The sequence below is a fragment of the Mytilus californianus genome, unplaced genomic scaffold, assembly GCF_021869535.1.
Source record: "Mytilus californianus isolate M0D057914Y unplaced genomic scaffold, xbMytCali1.0.p SCAF_5, whole genome shotgun sequence".
In the NCBI taxonomy this organism is placed as follows: Eukaryota; Metazoa; Mollusca; class Bivalvia; order Mytilida; family Mytilidae; genus Mytilus; species Mytilus californianus.
In genome coordinates, this window is record NW_026262701.1 from 114,697,401 (window position 1) to 114,710,641 (window position 13,241).

At 31.8% G+C, this 13,241-nt stretch overlaps 1 protein-coding gene across 2 annotated transcripts in view; it reads left to right on the forward strand.

Annotated features, from left to right (window-relative positions):
- Nucleotides 1-10,629, forward strand: part of LOC127700716 (23 kDa integral membrane protein-like) — a 29,447-nt gene extending 18,818 nt beyond the window's left edge. The window contains exons 4-7 of one of the 2 annotated variants that reach the window (XM_052204319.1): nt 1,976-2,080; nt 4,037-4,156; nt 5,443-5,526; nt 8,700-9,332. In XM_052204319.1, the coding sequence (XP_052060279.1) occupies nt 1,976-2,080; nt 4,037-4,156; nt 5,443-5,526; nt 8,700-8,762 (372 nt within the window). In that variant the 3' untranslated portion in view covers nt 8,763-9,332. Of the gene's footprint in view, nt 1-1,975; nt 2,081-4,036; nt 4,157-5,442; nt 5,527-8,699 lie in introns of both variants that reach the window. The other variant, XM_052204320.1, reaches the window with a different exon arrangement.
- Nucleotides 10,630-13,241: the final 2,612 nt, after the last annotated feature.

Genomic DNA, 13,241 nt, shown 5'->3' on the forward strand with positions numbered 1-13,241 from the left:
TTCGTGGTAGAGGGGTCTAAATACAGCACAAACAACAATTTCCAAAAGACCAAAAAAAGTGAAAAAGTCTATTTTAACAAAACGCATTTGACTAGCAGGTCGAACAACGGATGTTCTTAAACCCTGCTGACTGCCATTGGCGATTGCCAAATAAACGGATCACCAGATGTAACAAAATGGATCTTATTTATTAATTCAATACCAAACAGAAAACAATAAACTTGCGGAAAAGATGATATACCGCAAACAAAAGGTGCAAAAATTAGCACACCATATCCGGATTTCGACAATTAATGTCTCTTCAGTGATGTTAGGAATCGAAACGGTATTTGGAAGGCCATATAATTTACCTCAATTTAGGATAGACTCTTGAATTTTGAAGAGTCGAAATAGGATGAACGGATCATATAAACCCGAAGGCAAATATAATACAAGCCCAAACGAAAAATATAAACAAGTCTAAATTGAAAAAAACAGTCAAACCTATGATTGCGTTGGATAAAAAACCGCAATTTTTATAGTGTGCATGCAAAAAAAAATTCTTGAATATATATGAATACTCACGTCTGTCTGTTTGTCAGTCACAATTTTGTTTCTAGATGATAGAGAACCGCTTTTTGAAATTAAATGAAATTTGGTCTACTTAAGACCTGTTAAGTTCGATTTGTCTTTGAGAAATGGTACTTGATTGTTGGAAAATTTCAAATTATCTACTTTCAGGATAATAAATGGAAAACCCCTTTTTCAAATTGATTGAAATTTTATTGAAATGTGTTGGTTCCCTTAAGACGGGTTAAGTTCGATATTCGTCTTTTTTTACTTTTACTATTCAAGAGTTATGGTACTTGATTGTTGGAAAAATAACGTATTATAAATGGAGAACCCATTTTTCAAATTGATTGAAATTTAAATGGAATGTGTTTGACGACTAAATACAGGTCAAGTTCGATTTCCGTCGATTTGGCATTTACCGTTCTAGAGTGAACTCTTCAAAAATGTTAGGGTGTTTGGATATTAAATTTAGAAATCCTATTTTACATTGATTGAATTTTAATGAAATATTTTGGACCACTTAACACAAATTGAGGTTATTTTTTGTTGTTTTCACTTTTACTATTCCCGAATTATGGTTCTTGATTGTTAGAATTTTTTTTAATAATTTTGTGTTTTCTGGATGATAAATGGAGAACGACTTTTTTTTTTTAAATTGATTGAATTTTAATGGAATGTTTTGGAACACTAAACAGAAGCATTTCCACCCCCCCCCCCCCCCCCCCCCTCAATAAAATTAAAACCAAAGTTATACCCCTTTAATGTATCAATTTAATATTTCATTTATTCAAATGAAAATAAACACTTGAGGTTTACTTTATTTGTTTGTCTAAACATCAGAATTCAGGTGAGCACATGACTCAAATATTTTATGAACTATGCCTCATATGAATTCAAAAACAAGTCGGCCAGTAGGGGCGCACAATTAGTACCTATCGGAATACTGACTGTCTGTTGTAATATCAACCCACCAAACTCAGCATTTATGTTGTCGATCAAAAAGTCCAGTATTTTTTAGATATTCTACGCGGTGTATTTGTAGTTAGAATCAGTGTGGCTCTTCACAAAATAATATTTTTCATGACATTAAACAAGGAATTTGTATCTACTTTTCCAATATTTTTTTTAGAAAATGCTTTGTTTAATAAGACGATGTAGTCGATCTTTTAATTTAGCATTGGTGGAGAATTGTACAGCACAGACAAAAAAAAACGTATTACAGCAAAATTGTAAAGATTGTTATTACAGATTAATGAGTTAACCTTTAGAATTTTAAGAATCCAAATTTAATTAACACCACTGGTTGAATATACCTTATCACAATATTTCTGAATAAGATTGACGTTTGTCTTGCAGAAATTCATGTATGTGTTGTTTTGTTGAAATTTTTTTTTCTAATCAATTTATCATTTGTATTTTACAGTTTGATGATACATTCAAAACAGAATTTAAGAAGGTACTGACTACCAGGTATAACCAGACTGGAAATGAAGATTTAACCAATTCCTACGATGCACTTTTCAAACTCGTAAGTAATTATAAAGCTATTACTAAATCACCGACAACAGAACAAAACAAATTCCATGTAATCAAATGACTCGCTATATTGATATTTATGTAGATATCTCTGATGCCAGTATATATCATGTATAAGCATTACCCAAGCTATCTGCTAAGCTGTTGTACTGGGTGTCCTGTCCAATCTATTCTTTATTAATAATAGCACAATTAAACCCCGAGGGACTGATGGCTTTAACAGAATAAATAACACAAATACGTACACGTAAATTACCGTGAAAATGATGAAAGAACATTAATACTTTTGCACAGTGCACCCTACTCAGTGTCAATGACGTTTTAAAGGACGGGATTGAAAGCTGCATGATTTTAAACACTGTATGACGACTAAACGAATTATCATCTATAATTTTGATGGTTTCAATGAAACTTTGATAGATAGTACCAACTAATATAATGTATCTTTTTCAAACTGCTTACCCAAACATTTAAATCTTTCGCCGGTCAGTAAAAATGGTTAATCTTCAACCTCTATTTACTTCAATGTTTACAATTTTTTTTCTCATGAATTTGAACTCCCCTCTATTCCCAAGAAATGATTGCCACTTACCCGCATTTCCATAAAATCTTTCTATTTTCCAAATCATTTCGAAGAAAATATTTGTCAGTTTTGTATTTTGTCTTAATTTTACTGTACATAAGGGTGCACTGATTACCTCATTGACTGCATGTGATGCATATCTATTTTTATTGATGTGGCATAGGTTTTCTACCTATGAAAACCATGAAAATGTTCCAGTTTGGCTGTGTGTGCCATTTGAAATGACAAAATGCATTATATAGCAGAGGGTAATATTCTTCACTAGATATTCTTGCTAACTTCTTTCATAAAAACATCTATTGAATACTTTGATATTGGCCTTTATTTTTTTTTTATTCGACGGTCACTGTTGAGTATTTCGTGACAAAACGCCCGTCTGGCATACAAAATTATAAGCCTAGTATCTGTGATGAGTTTTTTTTGTAATAAGCTACGTAGTCCTGCTAATGCACTTACTTGAGTATTTTGTTCAGTTAGTGCTAGCTAGTATATTCTTGTCAAATTTTAAATGAGTTTTTTTTTTTTTCGCCGGATTGATAAAATATCAATATGAAAATAAATAGACATGGTAAGATTACCAATTAGAAAACTATCCACCAGTGATTAAAGGACCAGGGTGTAAACATCACCGTGTGATCTTCATCATTGAGCAAACACCTATACTTTTTATGATTGTTATTGCCATTCTTTCATTGTTTCATAGATAATTCTCCTTAAATTCTTATCTGAATAAAATTGCTCACTCAAAATAATAATCATGTAGAATAAGTTCACCAACAGTCTTTAGCGATAAACGTAAACCGTTCATATACTATAATTGTTCTTATTATCAAAACATTCATTTTCAATTATAACCAGTTCATTAACAGTGGTATTATCATTTACAGTCTAGAGTCATGAGAAATGTCCCTTTCTTCATTAGCTTAAGGAAAAGTTACCCATGGTATGGTTTTGGGCAGGGTTAAATTGCAACGTTTCACTGATTATCTTGATATTTTGACAAAATGCATTCTGGTTTGAATGAAATAAAAGTAAGAAGGGAAAGGGCTTCAGATATCTTTCTATCTCATAATGAAAGCCGAAATCTATAGCTTACCCATGGTGTGTTTTTGTGTAGATGTGTGCATTTTACAAGTTTCATTTTAGACAGTATCTAATAGATAACTTAAAAATTGTTGTTTTCTGATATAATCCAGTTATAATATTTTAGCATCAAAAGAGCGAACTATAGACATTCAGCATGATTTCGTTTAAATAGACCTACTAAAAAAACTTCGAAAATCATACAGAGATGTCTTTTTGAGTTCTAAATTGTGTAATAATCATAATTAAAACAGAACCTGTTGAATGCATTTATCATTACAGTATAAATGTTGTGGTGTAGACTCTGCTAACGATATGCCAAGTCAAAGTTTGCCGTCGGAGTGCTGTACAGCAACTGACCCACCAAGTTCATGCACCAACACTTCTTCTACAGTTCATGAGGTAAGTATTAAAAATATATTGTTTAATTGTGATAGTTTACACCATAAGTTATAACGCTAATCACACTGCCAAGAAATTTATAAATTGAACGGTGATACTTTCTTCCTCATTTGGTGTTTGTGTTATCTGAATATCTTTGTCTGTTTTGAACTGACTGGGTCTAAATGGCTTATGGGGGATCTTATTTTTGATTTTTATGTTGTTATTTGTTGTTTTTTTTGTTGTTTCGTTAATTTTGATTTCCATCTATGTTTGCTGTCAGTCATGGTCTTATTTGTTAATTTTATATTAAATCATGCATGGTTTTCTTAACCGCATTAAATATTGCCGAAGGCGAAGCATATATATGGTTATCCTACAACGGGCGGCATTCAAAGTTACGAATACTTTATATTTCACAAGGTAAACAAATGATGGTTAGTCCATATCTCGTCTACTGATTCCTTATTAAAATTAACCCAAATTTCCGTCTAGCACGTGTCCGCTGCCCATGACCTTTTGTCATGATTAAATGACTGAATGAAAAGGTTTGTTCTCACATGATCTCCCCAGTTACGATATTTTCTTAATCAATAGGGTCAATTTAAGGTGTACGAGTCCGTCTGACAGGGTTCAGCCGACCTTGAATCTATTTTCAGTGTTCATTGTGCAACGTAAGCCTTTTGTATGGACTAGTTTCACGGTTAATGTAGGTTTGAAGTCAACTGTGTTTGGTCCACAGATGCGGATCCAGGATTCTGAAAATGGGGGCCGTGGGCCTACAAACTAGACAAAATTTGGAGTGGTATAGGTAAAAAGTCTGGATTAACCATAAATGTAGCTCCATAAGGGGGGAGGGGGCACCCCGGACCCCCCTAAATTCGCCTCTGGACCATATAAATATGGAAAGGTATAAACACCAGTCTGAAATACTAGACGTTAACGTGACTTTGATCTAATTATCATGGTTTATTTACGAGTTCGAGATAAGTGTTTTTTTCAGTTATTAGTAACCATGAATTATATTTGGTCGAAAGAATCACTGATTTGTATCCATTAGGCAGGGTTCAAATTAACTTGCCAATATGTCTATTTTGTTTTCAATTCAAGTGATCTCTAACACTTTTTGAAAATGTTTCAACATATGCAGTTTTTTTTTCTTTTGACGTTAAATTTATCTAAATTTTATGTTAAATCTATGAAATGATTTTCTGTATAAAAAAAGAAGGATAAGTGATACCATCCAGGAACAAAGAACAAAGAATTTATGAACAAAATATTCACACAACTCTAAAACTTTTTATCAGGGATGTTATACAAAGCTGAAAGATCAAATAGACCAGTACAACAGCGTATTTATTGGTGTTGGAGTGTCTGTGTTGATTTTCCAAGTAAGTGAAGATATGTATATACAAACATATGATATATCATACACATGAAATAAAGGTGACGATACAATAAGACAACAAAAAACCCATAACTTTGAAATAGAAAGCAGTAGAATTACATCTTTATTTTTTTAGACAATAAGTATATGATTCTATTACTATATGCATCAGAGGTCATTTGTATATATACGAAAATATCTAAATGATTATACCAACTCATTAAACTGTGGCTGCTGATGTAAAACCGAATAAAAAAAATTGCATCGCACACTTAAATTTGTATTCAATACTTTTTTTCTCATGCAAAAAATGCAAGGAAAGTCAAATAAAACTATTGATTCGGTAATAGATGAGCTTGTTCATAATGTTTCAAATTTCCAATTTTTGTCAAGCCTGCGACTTCTGTCGCAGAAAGCTCTACATAGGGATAGTGATCCGGCGGCGGCAGTGGCGGTGGCGTTAACTAACTACTTAAAAGCTTTATATTTAAGAAGGTGGAAAACCTGGATGCTTCATACTTTGTATATAGATGCCTTATGTTATGAAGTTCCCGTCTGTCATATGTCCATTGTCTTTGACCTCATTTTCATGGTTCAGTGACTGCGTGAAAAAAAAGTTAAGATTTTTTGTAATGTTAATTTCTCTCTTATTATGAGTAAAGGGATAACTATATTTAGTATGTGCGTAACTTTCAAGGTCTTCATGCCTGTCAGACAGTTTTCCTCTGACCTTGACCTCATTTCATGGATCAGTGAACAAGGTTAAGTTTTCGTGGTCAAGTCCATATCTCAGGTACTATAAGCAATAGGTCTACTATATTTGGTGTATGGAATGATTGTAAGGTGTACATGTCAACTGGCAGGTGTCATCTGACCTTGACCTCATTTTCATGGTTCAGTGGTTAAAGTTAAGTTTTTGTGTTTTGGTCTTTTTTCTAATACTATATGCAATAGGTCAACTATATTTGGTGTATGGAAATATTTTACGATGTACATGTCAGTCTGGCAGGTTTTATTTGACCTTGACCTCATTTTCACAGTTCATTGCTCAGTGTTAAGTTTTATGTTTTGGTCTGTTTTTCTTTAACTATAAGAAATAGGTCAACTACATTTGGTGTATGGAATGATTGCAAGGTGTATATGTCTGTCTGGCAGGTATCATCTGACCTTGGCCTCATTTTCATGGTTCATTGGTCAATGTTAAGTTTTCATGGTTAAGTTTGTTTCTTAGATACTATAAGCAATATGTCAAATATATTTAATGCATAGATTGATTGTACGTGTACATGTCTGTCTGGCATGGTTCATCTGACCTTGACATCATTTTCATGGTTCATTGGTCAATGTTAAGTTTTCCTGGTTAAGTTCGTTTCTAAGAAACTATAAGCAATAGGTCAACTATATTTGGTGTAAGGAATGATTGTAAGGTGTACATGTATTTCCCGTTTGGTTTATCTGACCTTGATCTACTTTTTTTGGATCATGTTAAGTTTATGTGATACTTGTAGTAAAGCTTTATATTTAGGAATATAAACATAAAATCAATGGTCAGTAAAGCAGGAGAGACATTTCAGCGTGTGCACTCTTGTTGTTTCATTTTTGGATTTTGTTTATTGTGGCAAAAATGTTCCTACCAATCGTTAAATTAGATGGAACAAAAAAAACTCGGTCACATTTAAAAAAAAATGAAAGCAACACTTAATAAATTCCATGCGTCCGAAGCGCATTTGCATTATCTACCTTCATCAGGAACATTCAAAGCAAAAAAAATTGAAAGCCAAGGATGTATAAGAACCGAAACAGTCCAAGAGCTATATAACAATAAAGAACCTAAAAATAATAGCCAATTCCTTCTAAGGTCAACTGAATATGTCTTAACAAAAAAGGACGTAGTATATCAATATAACAATTCGGAAAAAGTATATATCAATGAAACAGCATTTCTAAAACAGTTAAAACCAGAACAGATATTTAGAGGTTAACATATGACGTCTCCAATTGACAAATATGTCAAGCATATGTCTGTTCAAAACCAGGATCGATTGATGCCTGTTTATGTCCAGCTGAAAATATTGCATGCAATATTCAGGACGATAACATGTTGATAAGGTATTAGAATCCTCGCTTTTTTATGGACACACCCGCTGAGTTGAACTTTTTACGTGTTAGCTACCGTGGCAAGACATGTCATTCAACTCGGACATATTATTCTAACACCAAGCCTATTAGTCTTCAATCTTATTCATTACCGTCTCGTGTTCGGCAGGGAAACAGTATTATATTTTGATACGGTAGACGTGCGTTTTGCCTATTATATAAGACTTATCAGTGGCGTTCTCATGAAACTCATTTTGAAGTATTTTATTCAACTGGGCCTCTGATCCAAAAGTCAGGAACATTTACTTGATATCTCTGCAATGACACAACGTCTTCTCTTTATTTAAAAGCTAACACTGTTCTAGTAAAACAACAAATTATAAGAACGGAAAATATCGTTGAATTAGTTTCAAAACTAATTCGAGGGGGATGCCTTCGACAAATGCTTGCCCAATTATTTGTGTTAATATTCTGACAAGATATCAAAATTGTAAAACATCACCTTGCCACCTAGGTTAGACACAACTTCAACCAAAATAAGAGCAATCATGACATGTTGTCTAGACAATGACCAAGAAGAACAATATCGTGACAAGTAAACAAGACCATGACCGAAAGGGGAAAAAAATCATTCACTTATTCGCTTACATTAAAATATGCTTTCAGTCATGATGTGCACGAATAAAGCATGGATTATATACTTTAAATTGAACAGTATAATGTTTTATTAGTTAGCTCACAGAAAACTTTATAAGTACTATTTGACATTTTTATTTAGTTATCATCTGTTTATATCACTTGTCACATTTTCCAGAAGTTACCTATACACAAATATCATCGATCTTCTAAATGTTGTGTTAAAAGATCGTCGTTAGACGTGCGAAATTTATAGTGTAATGTTTATTTTCCATACGCTTACTTCTATTCACGAGATTTTATGTTTTAACAATAACCTTGTTCTTTTTCTTTTTAACTGCATGAACTATCTCCCTGTATACACCAGAAACATACTCTGTCTGTCACTATACTTCTTTTGTTTTTAAGTTTCAAACATAAAATGAGTTGTAATTTGTTTTTCAGTTAATATGTGTTATCTTTGCCTTCTGTCTGTGTGCAGCTATTGGAAGAGATAGTGTTGTGTGATACTGAACGTTTTTTTACATTTCCTTCTATATGAATCCTGTTGATATTGTGTCTTTACTAATTCTCTGATTCCTAGACAACACTTTCCTATATATTTGTATATGTTCATTGAACAATTCTTGAATCATGTGGCAAACAAACTAAATAGGATTGAACGTTTTCTTACATTTCCATCTATATGAATGATTTTGATATTGTGTCTTTACTAATTCTCTTCTGATTCCTAAACAACACTTACCCATATATTTGTATATATGTTCATTGAATAATTCTTGAACCATGTGGTGAACAAACTAAATATGACTGATCGCTTTCTTACATTTTCATCTATATGAGTCCTGTTGATATTGTGTCTTTACTAATTCTCTTCTGATTCCTACCCATATATTTGTATATGTACATTGAAAAATTCTTCAATCATGTGGCAAACAAACTAAATATTGATATTTAATAGAATTATTTTGCTAATTTTCAGTTGTTATGTGTACTATTTTCCTTCTGTTTGTGTGTGGCGATTGGAAGAGAAGAATAGAACTTGTCAAATATCCAGAACAAACAATCAATCAAATATATAGACGAAATATATATAGATGTTAAATATAAGGGGTAAAAGGAATCGTCCAATGAGAATGGGGGAATAAAGAGAAGAACATTTATTTAGCTTTACGATTTTTTTTCAAACTGTTTTATTGAGTTTATTCACATTGTGAATATCTCATTAAAGCGTGCCATAGATTTCTTAATCTACCCAAATATGTTCCTTATTAGCAAAATTTTAAAAAGTAATTTCTCATATTTTCTCAACAACAAGTGTTTTCAGAATCCATCTGTTAGGTCTAAAATGAATGAGAGGTGTTACTGAATTTTAAAGTTTTAGTGAGTGATGATTTTCAAATTATATTCATCAAGCTAATATCAGTACACTCCTCATGATTGGACCACCATTTGGGTCCTCGAGATGGATTGATAAACAAAATAAACAAAGTGTTCTAGTTTTTATCATATATATATATTATTTTTTATGTTGTATCATTTTATTTTAGGTATTACCATACCAAGTAATTTCGCTTAATTTACATATATTCCTATACGGATACAATGTGTTCATATAATTAGCAGCAGGAATATTTTCATCACCTATATGAAAATTTATAATTGTAGGTCATAACTGGTTATTTGTGCTTTATTGTGTGTTTCGTAATTGTTTTTTTTAAGTACGTAAATTATTTAGAAACATAATATCAGAATTTTGTAAAATAATTAAACATTGTTCTTGATGACCCACATTTATCCAGGCAGTATGATTTTGAAATTGGATTGAAATTCTTAAAAATTATATAAAGTAATACATTTTTAATTTGTTTTCTTCCTTCAATCAAAAACTCAAAAAAAATCCAAGCATCCTATTCACAAATACAATGAACAAATTGTCTTACATTAGGCAACTTGTACAAAATTCACATCAGTACGTGAAAGAAGATCTGACAGACACTATTGTCATTTGTAATTAGCTCATTGTCATTATCATTTATTTTTATTCTGATGGTTTAGCAATTTTTAAAGTAATTTGAAAAAGAGAAAACGTGATGACAGATCACACTCATACATGCTATGCAAAACAAATGATTTTTTATTACCCGGGTTTTAAATTTTCTGAGTCCCTAAGCTGTTTTTTTTTTTATATCTTAGATATAAAACGGTCTTATTTTCTTTTACTTTTGAAACACTACACCAAAGAACCTTTTAAATCATTTGATAAATGTTATTTTTTATTCACTCATTATTTTTTATCAAGACCGATTTTACTTGTTGACTTTTATCTTTGTCAAATTATTATTTTCGAATAAAAATACTTGTATGCGAATAATTATGTATTTTTTGTTTATTGATTAAACATGCAGTTATTAAGGAACAGAGAGGTGTGGAGTATCTGAATATGAGACAAAAAACCTTCAAAATAAAGTAACAAACGCCTGTATTTGGTAACATAAGTCTTCAATAATTGACATGTGTCTGCACAATATGTCAAGTTCTTAATCATCTAGACTGTTTGTAAAAGAATTGAATACATTTAACAGAATCAATCGAAAATCTGTCATCAACACCAAATTCTCCAAATAACAAAAAAAATAAGATGTGATGTACAACAACAGGCATGAGACCATCACAAGAAAATGAGACGAAGCTAAATCAGTTTATTGAGATCTCCCTTTTTTAATATCGACCAGTAGAAGTAACTATAGTAGGACATAGAGTAAAGAACAAGTAAAGAAATAAACCCAACTTACTGTAACATAATGATATTATATATAACCAAAACAAACAAATTTAATAACAAAATAAACCGTATTAAGAATTTTAATGATTGAAATTACCCAACGTACTGAACCTGTATACTAGTACATTGAACAGGAAGATATTATAGTGTGCACAGGACATAACGAACTAGACAGAAATACAAAAGAAACATTTTAGTTTTGCTTTAAACTTCAAATTAACAAATTGGTATTTATGTCAAAAGTACGAGACGCTGTAATTGAACAACAGTGTATAAAGATAATCTATCAAAATTTCTATAAATACAAGGAAACAGATTCGAAGGACAATGTCTTAATTTGTAAGTTTTAAAGACACTATTAAACCATACAAAAAGGTTAAGAAGTGCTACAGTAATTGAATTCCTGTAAGTAGAATGATACTTCCCAATAATTAATATGTTTTTTATAAAACTTAGTAAACAATTTGAACAATTTTTGATATCTTTATCCCTGTTGTAAAGGTTTTTTTTAGTAACGAAAATGTTTTGTTCATAGAAATCCTAGACTTCACTGCAAACTCGTGCATATCAAACTAACTGAAAATATACATGTCATAAGAAGAAGACAACAGAACATTTTTATCAAGGAAAGAAAAAAGTAAAATAACAAAAATACCGAACTCCAAGGAAAATTCAAATCGGAAAGTCCCTTATCAAATGGCAAAATCAAAAGCTCAATCACATCAAACGAATGGAAAACAACTGTCATATTCCTGACTTGGTACAGGCATTTCCTTATGTAGAAAATGGTGGTTCAAACCTGGTTTTATAGTTAGCTAAACCTCTCACTTGTATGACAGTCGCATAAAATTTCATTATATTGACAACAATGTGTGAACAAATCAAACAGACATAATAGGTAAACATGTAAAAAAATAGGGGTACAGCAGAAACATATGGATTGTTTACAAAGAATATATAAAAGAGGGACGAAAGATACCAGAGGGACAGTCAAACTCATAGATCGAAAACACACTGACAATGCCATGGCCAAAAATAAAAAGACAAACAGACAAATAATAGTACAGATGACACAACATAGAAAACTAAAGACTAAGCAACACGAACCCCACCAAAAACTGGGGGTGATCTCAGGTGCTCCGGAAGGGTAAGCAGATCCTGTGTCTGTCTGTATTATTGAAGTCAAGTAATAGATCTGCAATTAAAGGGGTATATTCAGTTCCCATCGGAATACTTATAGATTATAACATGCCCTTTTCCATATTGGCCCTGGTATCATTCCGAGACTCCCATATCAACCCGAGGCTTTAGCCGAGGGCCGATATGGGTCGAGGGATGATACCAGGGCCAATATGGAAAAGACATGTTATAATCTATTTATCACATATTTAAGTTCTACAGAAAAGAGACAAACGTTCAATTATAACTATTTAATTAACTACAACAGGTAAAATCTAAAAAGATTTATCACATTTTCCATTAATTTTTAATATTTACTGCATACACATTTATTGTAACATTCCCCTTATTTTTGAATATGGTAATACACAAAAGCGAGAATTTTTCATAACTTGGCCTAAATCGATAATAGTTGGTAGGACATTGTTACTCGTGGCCATTGTAGCATAATTCTCATAATTTTCAATACAAACACCGTCATTGTTCGCCATTGTCGTTAAGGACGCAATGCCGTCACGTCATTTGGAACCGGGGCAAAATAACCAATAACCACTTTTTTGCCCCGGGCGGCAATATGAGTAGGACAATTGTGCGGTTATTATATATGCAAAACCCAATGTTTTCGTAACAAATATGTGATAAATATCATTTACATTCATCTCGAAAACGAACATAAATATTATCAGGCAAACAATCAACAGCTTCACTCATTTTGTTTATTTTCTTAAATCTCATTACTAAAAAAAAAGAATTTTAACGACTGCAACACAGATACTGCAATACATTGGAATTCCTAATATCAAAGGGATCAATCTGCAATAAAAGGGACATACTTACCCAGCAGGCACACAACGTTGATTTAACATTGAATCAATGTTTATTTTCTATGTTGAATCAATGTTGAATTATTATTAGATTTTGCTAATTTGTATCAACGTTGAAATCCAATGTTGAATCAACGTTGATATTCAACTTTGAATCAATATTGATTAATGGTTGCTTCAACATTGTTTAAACCAATA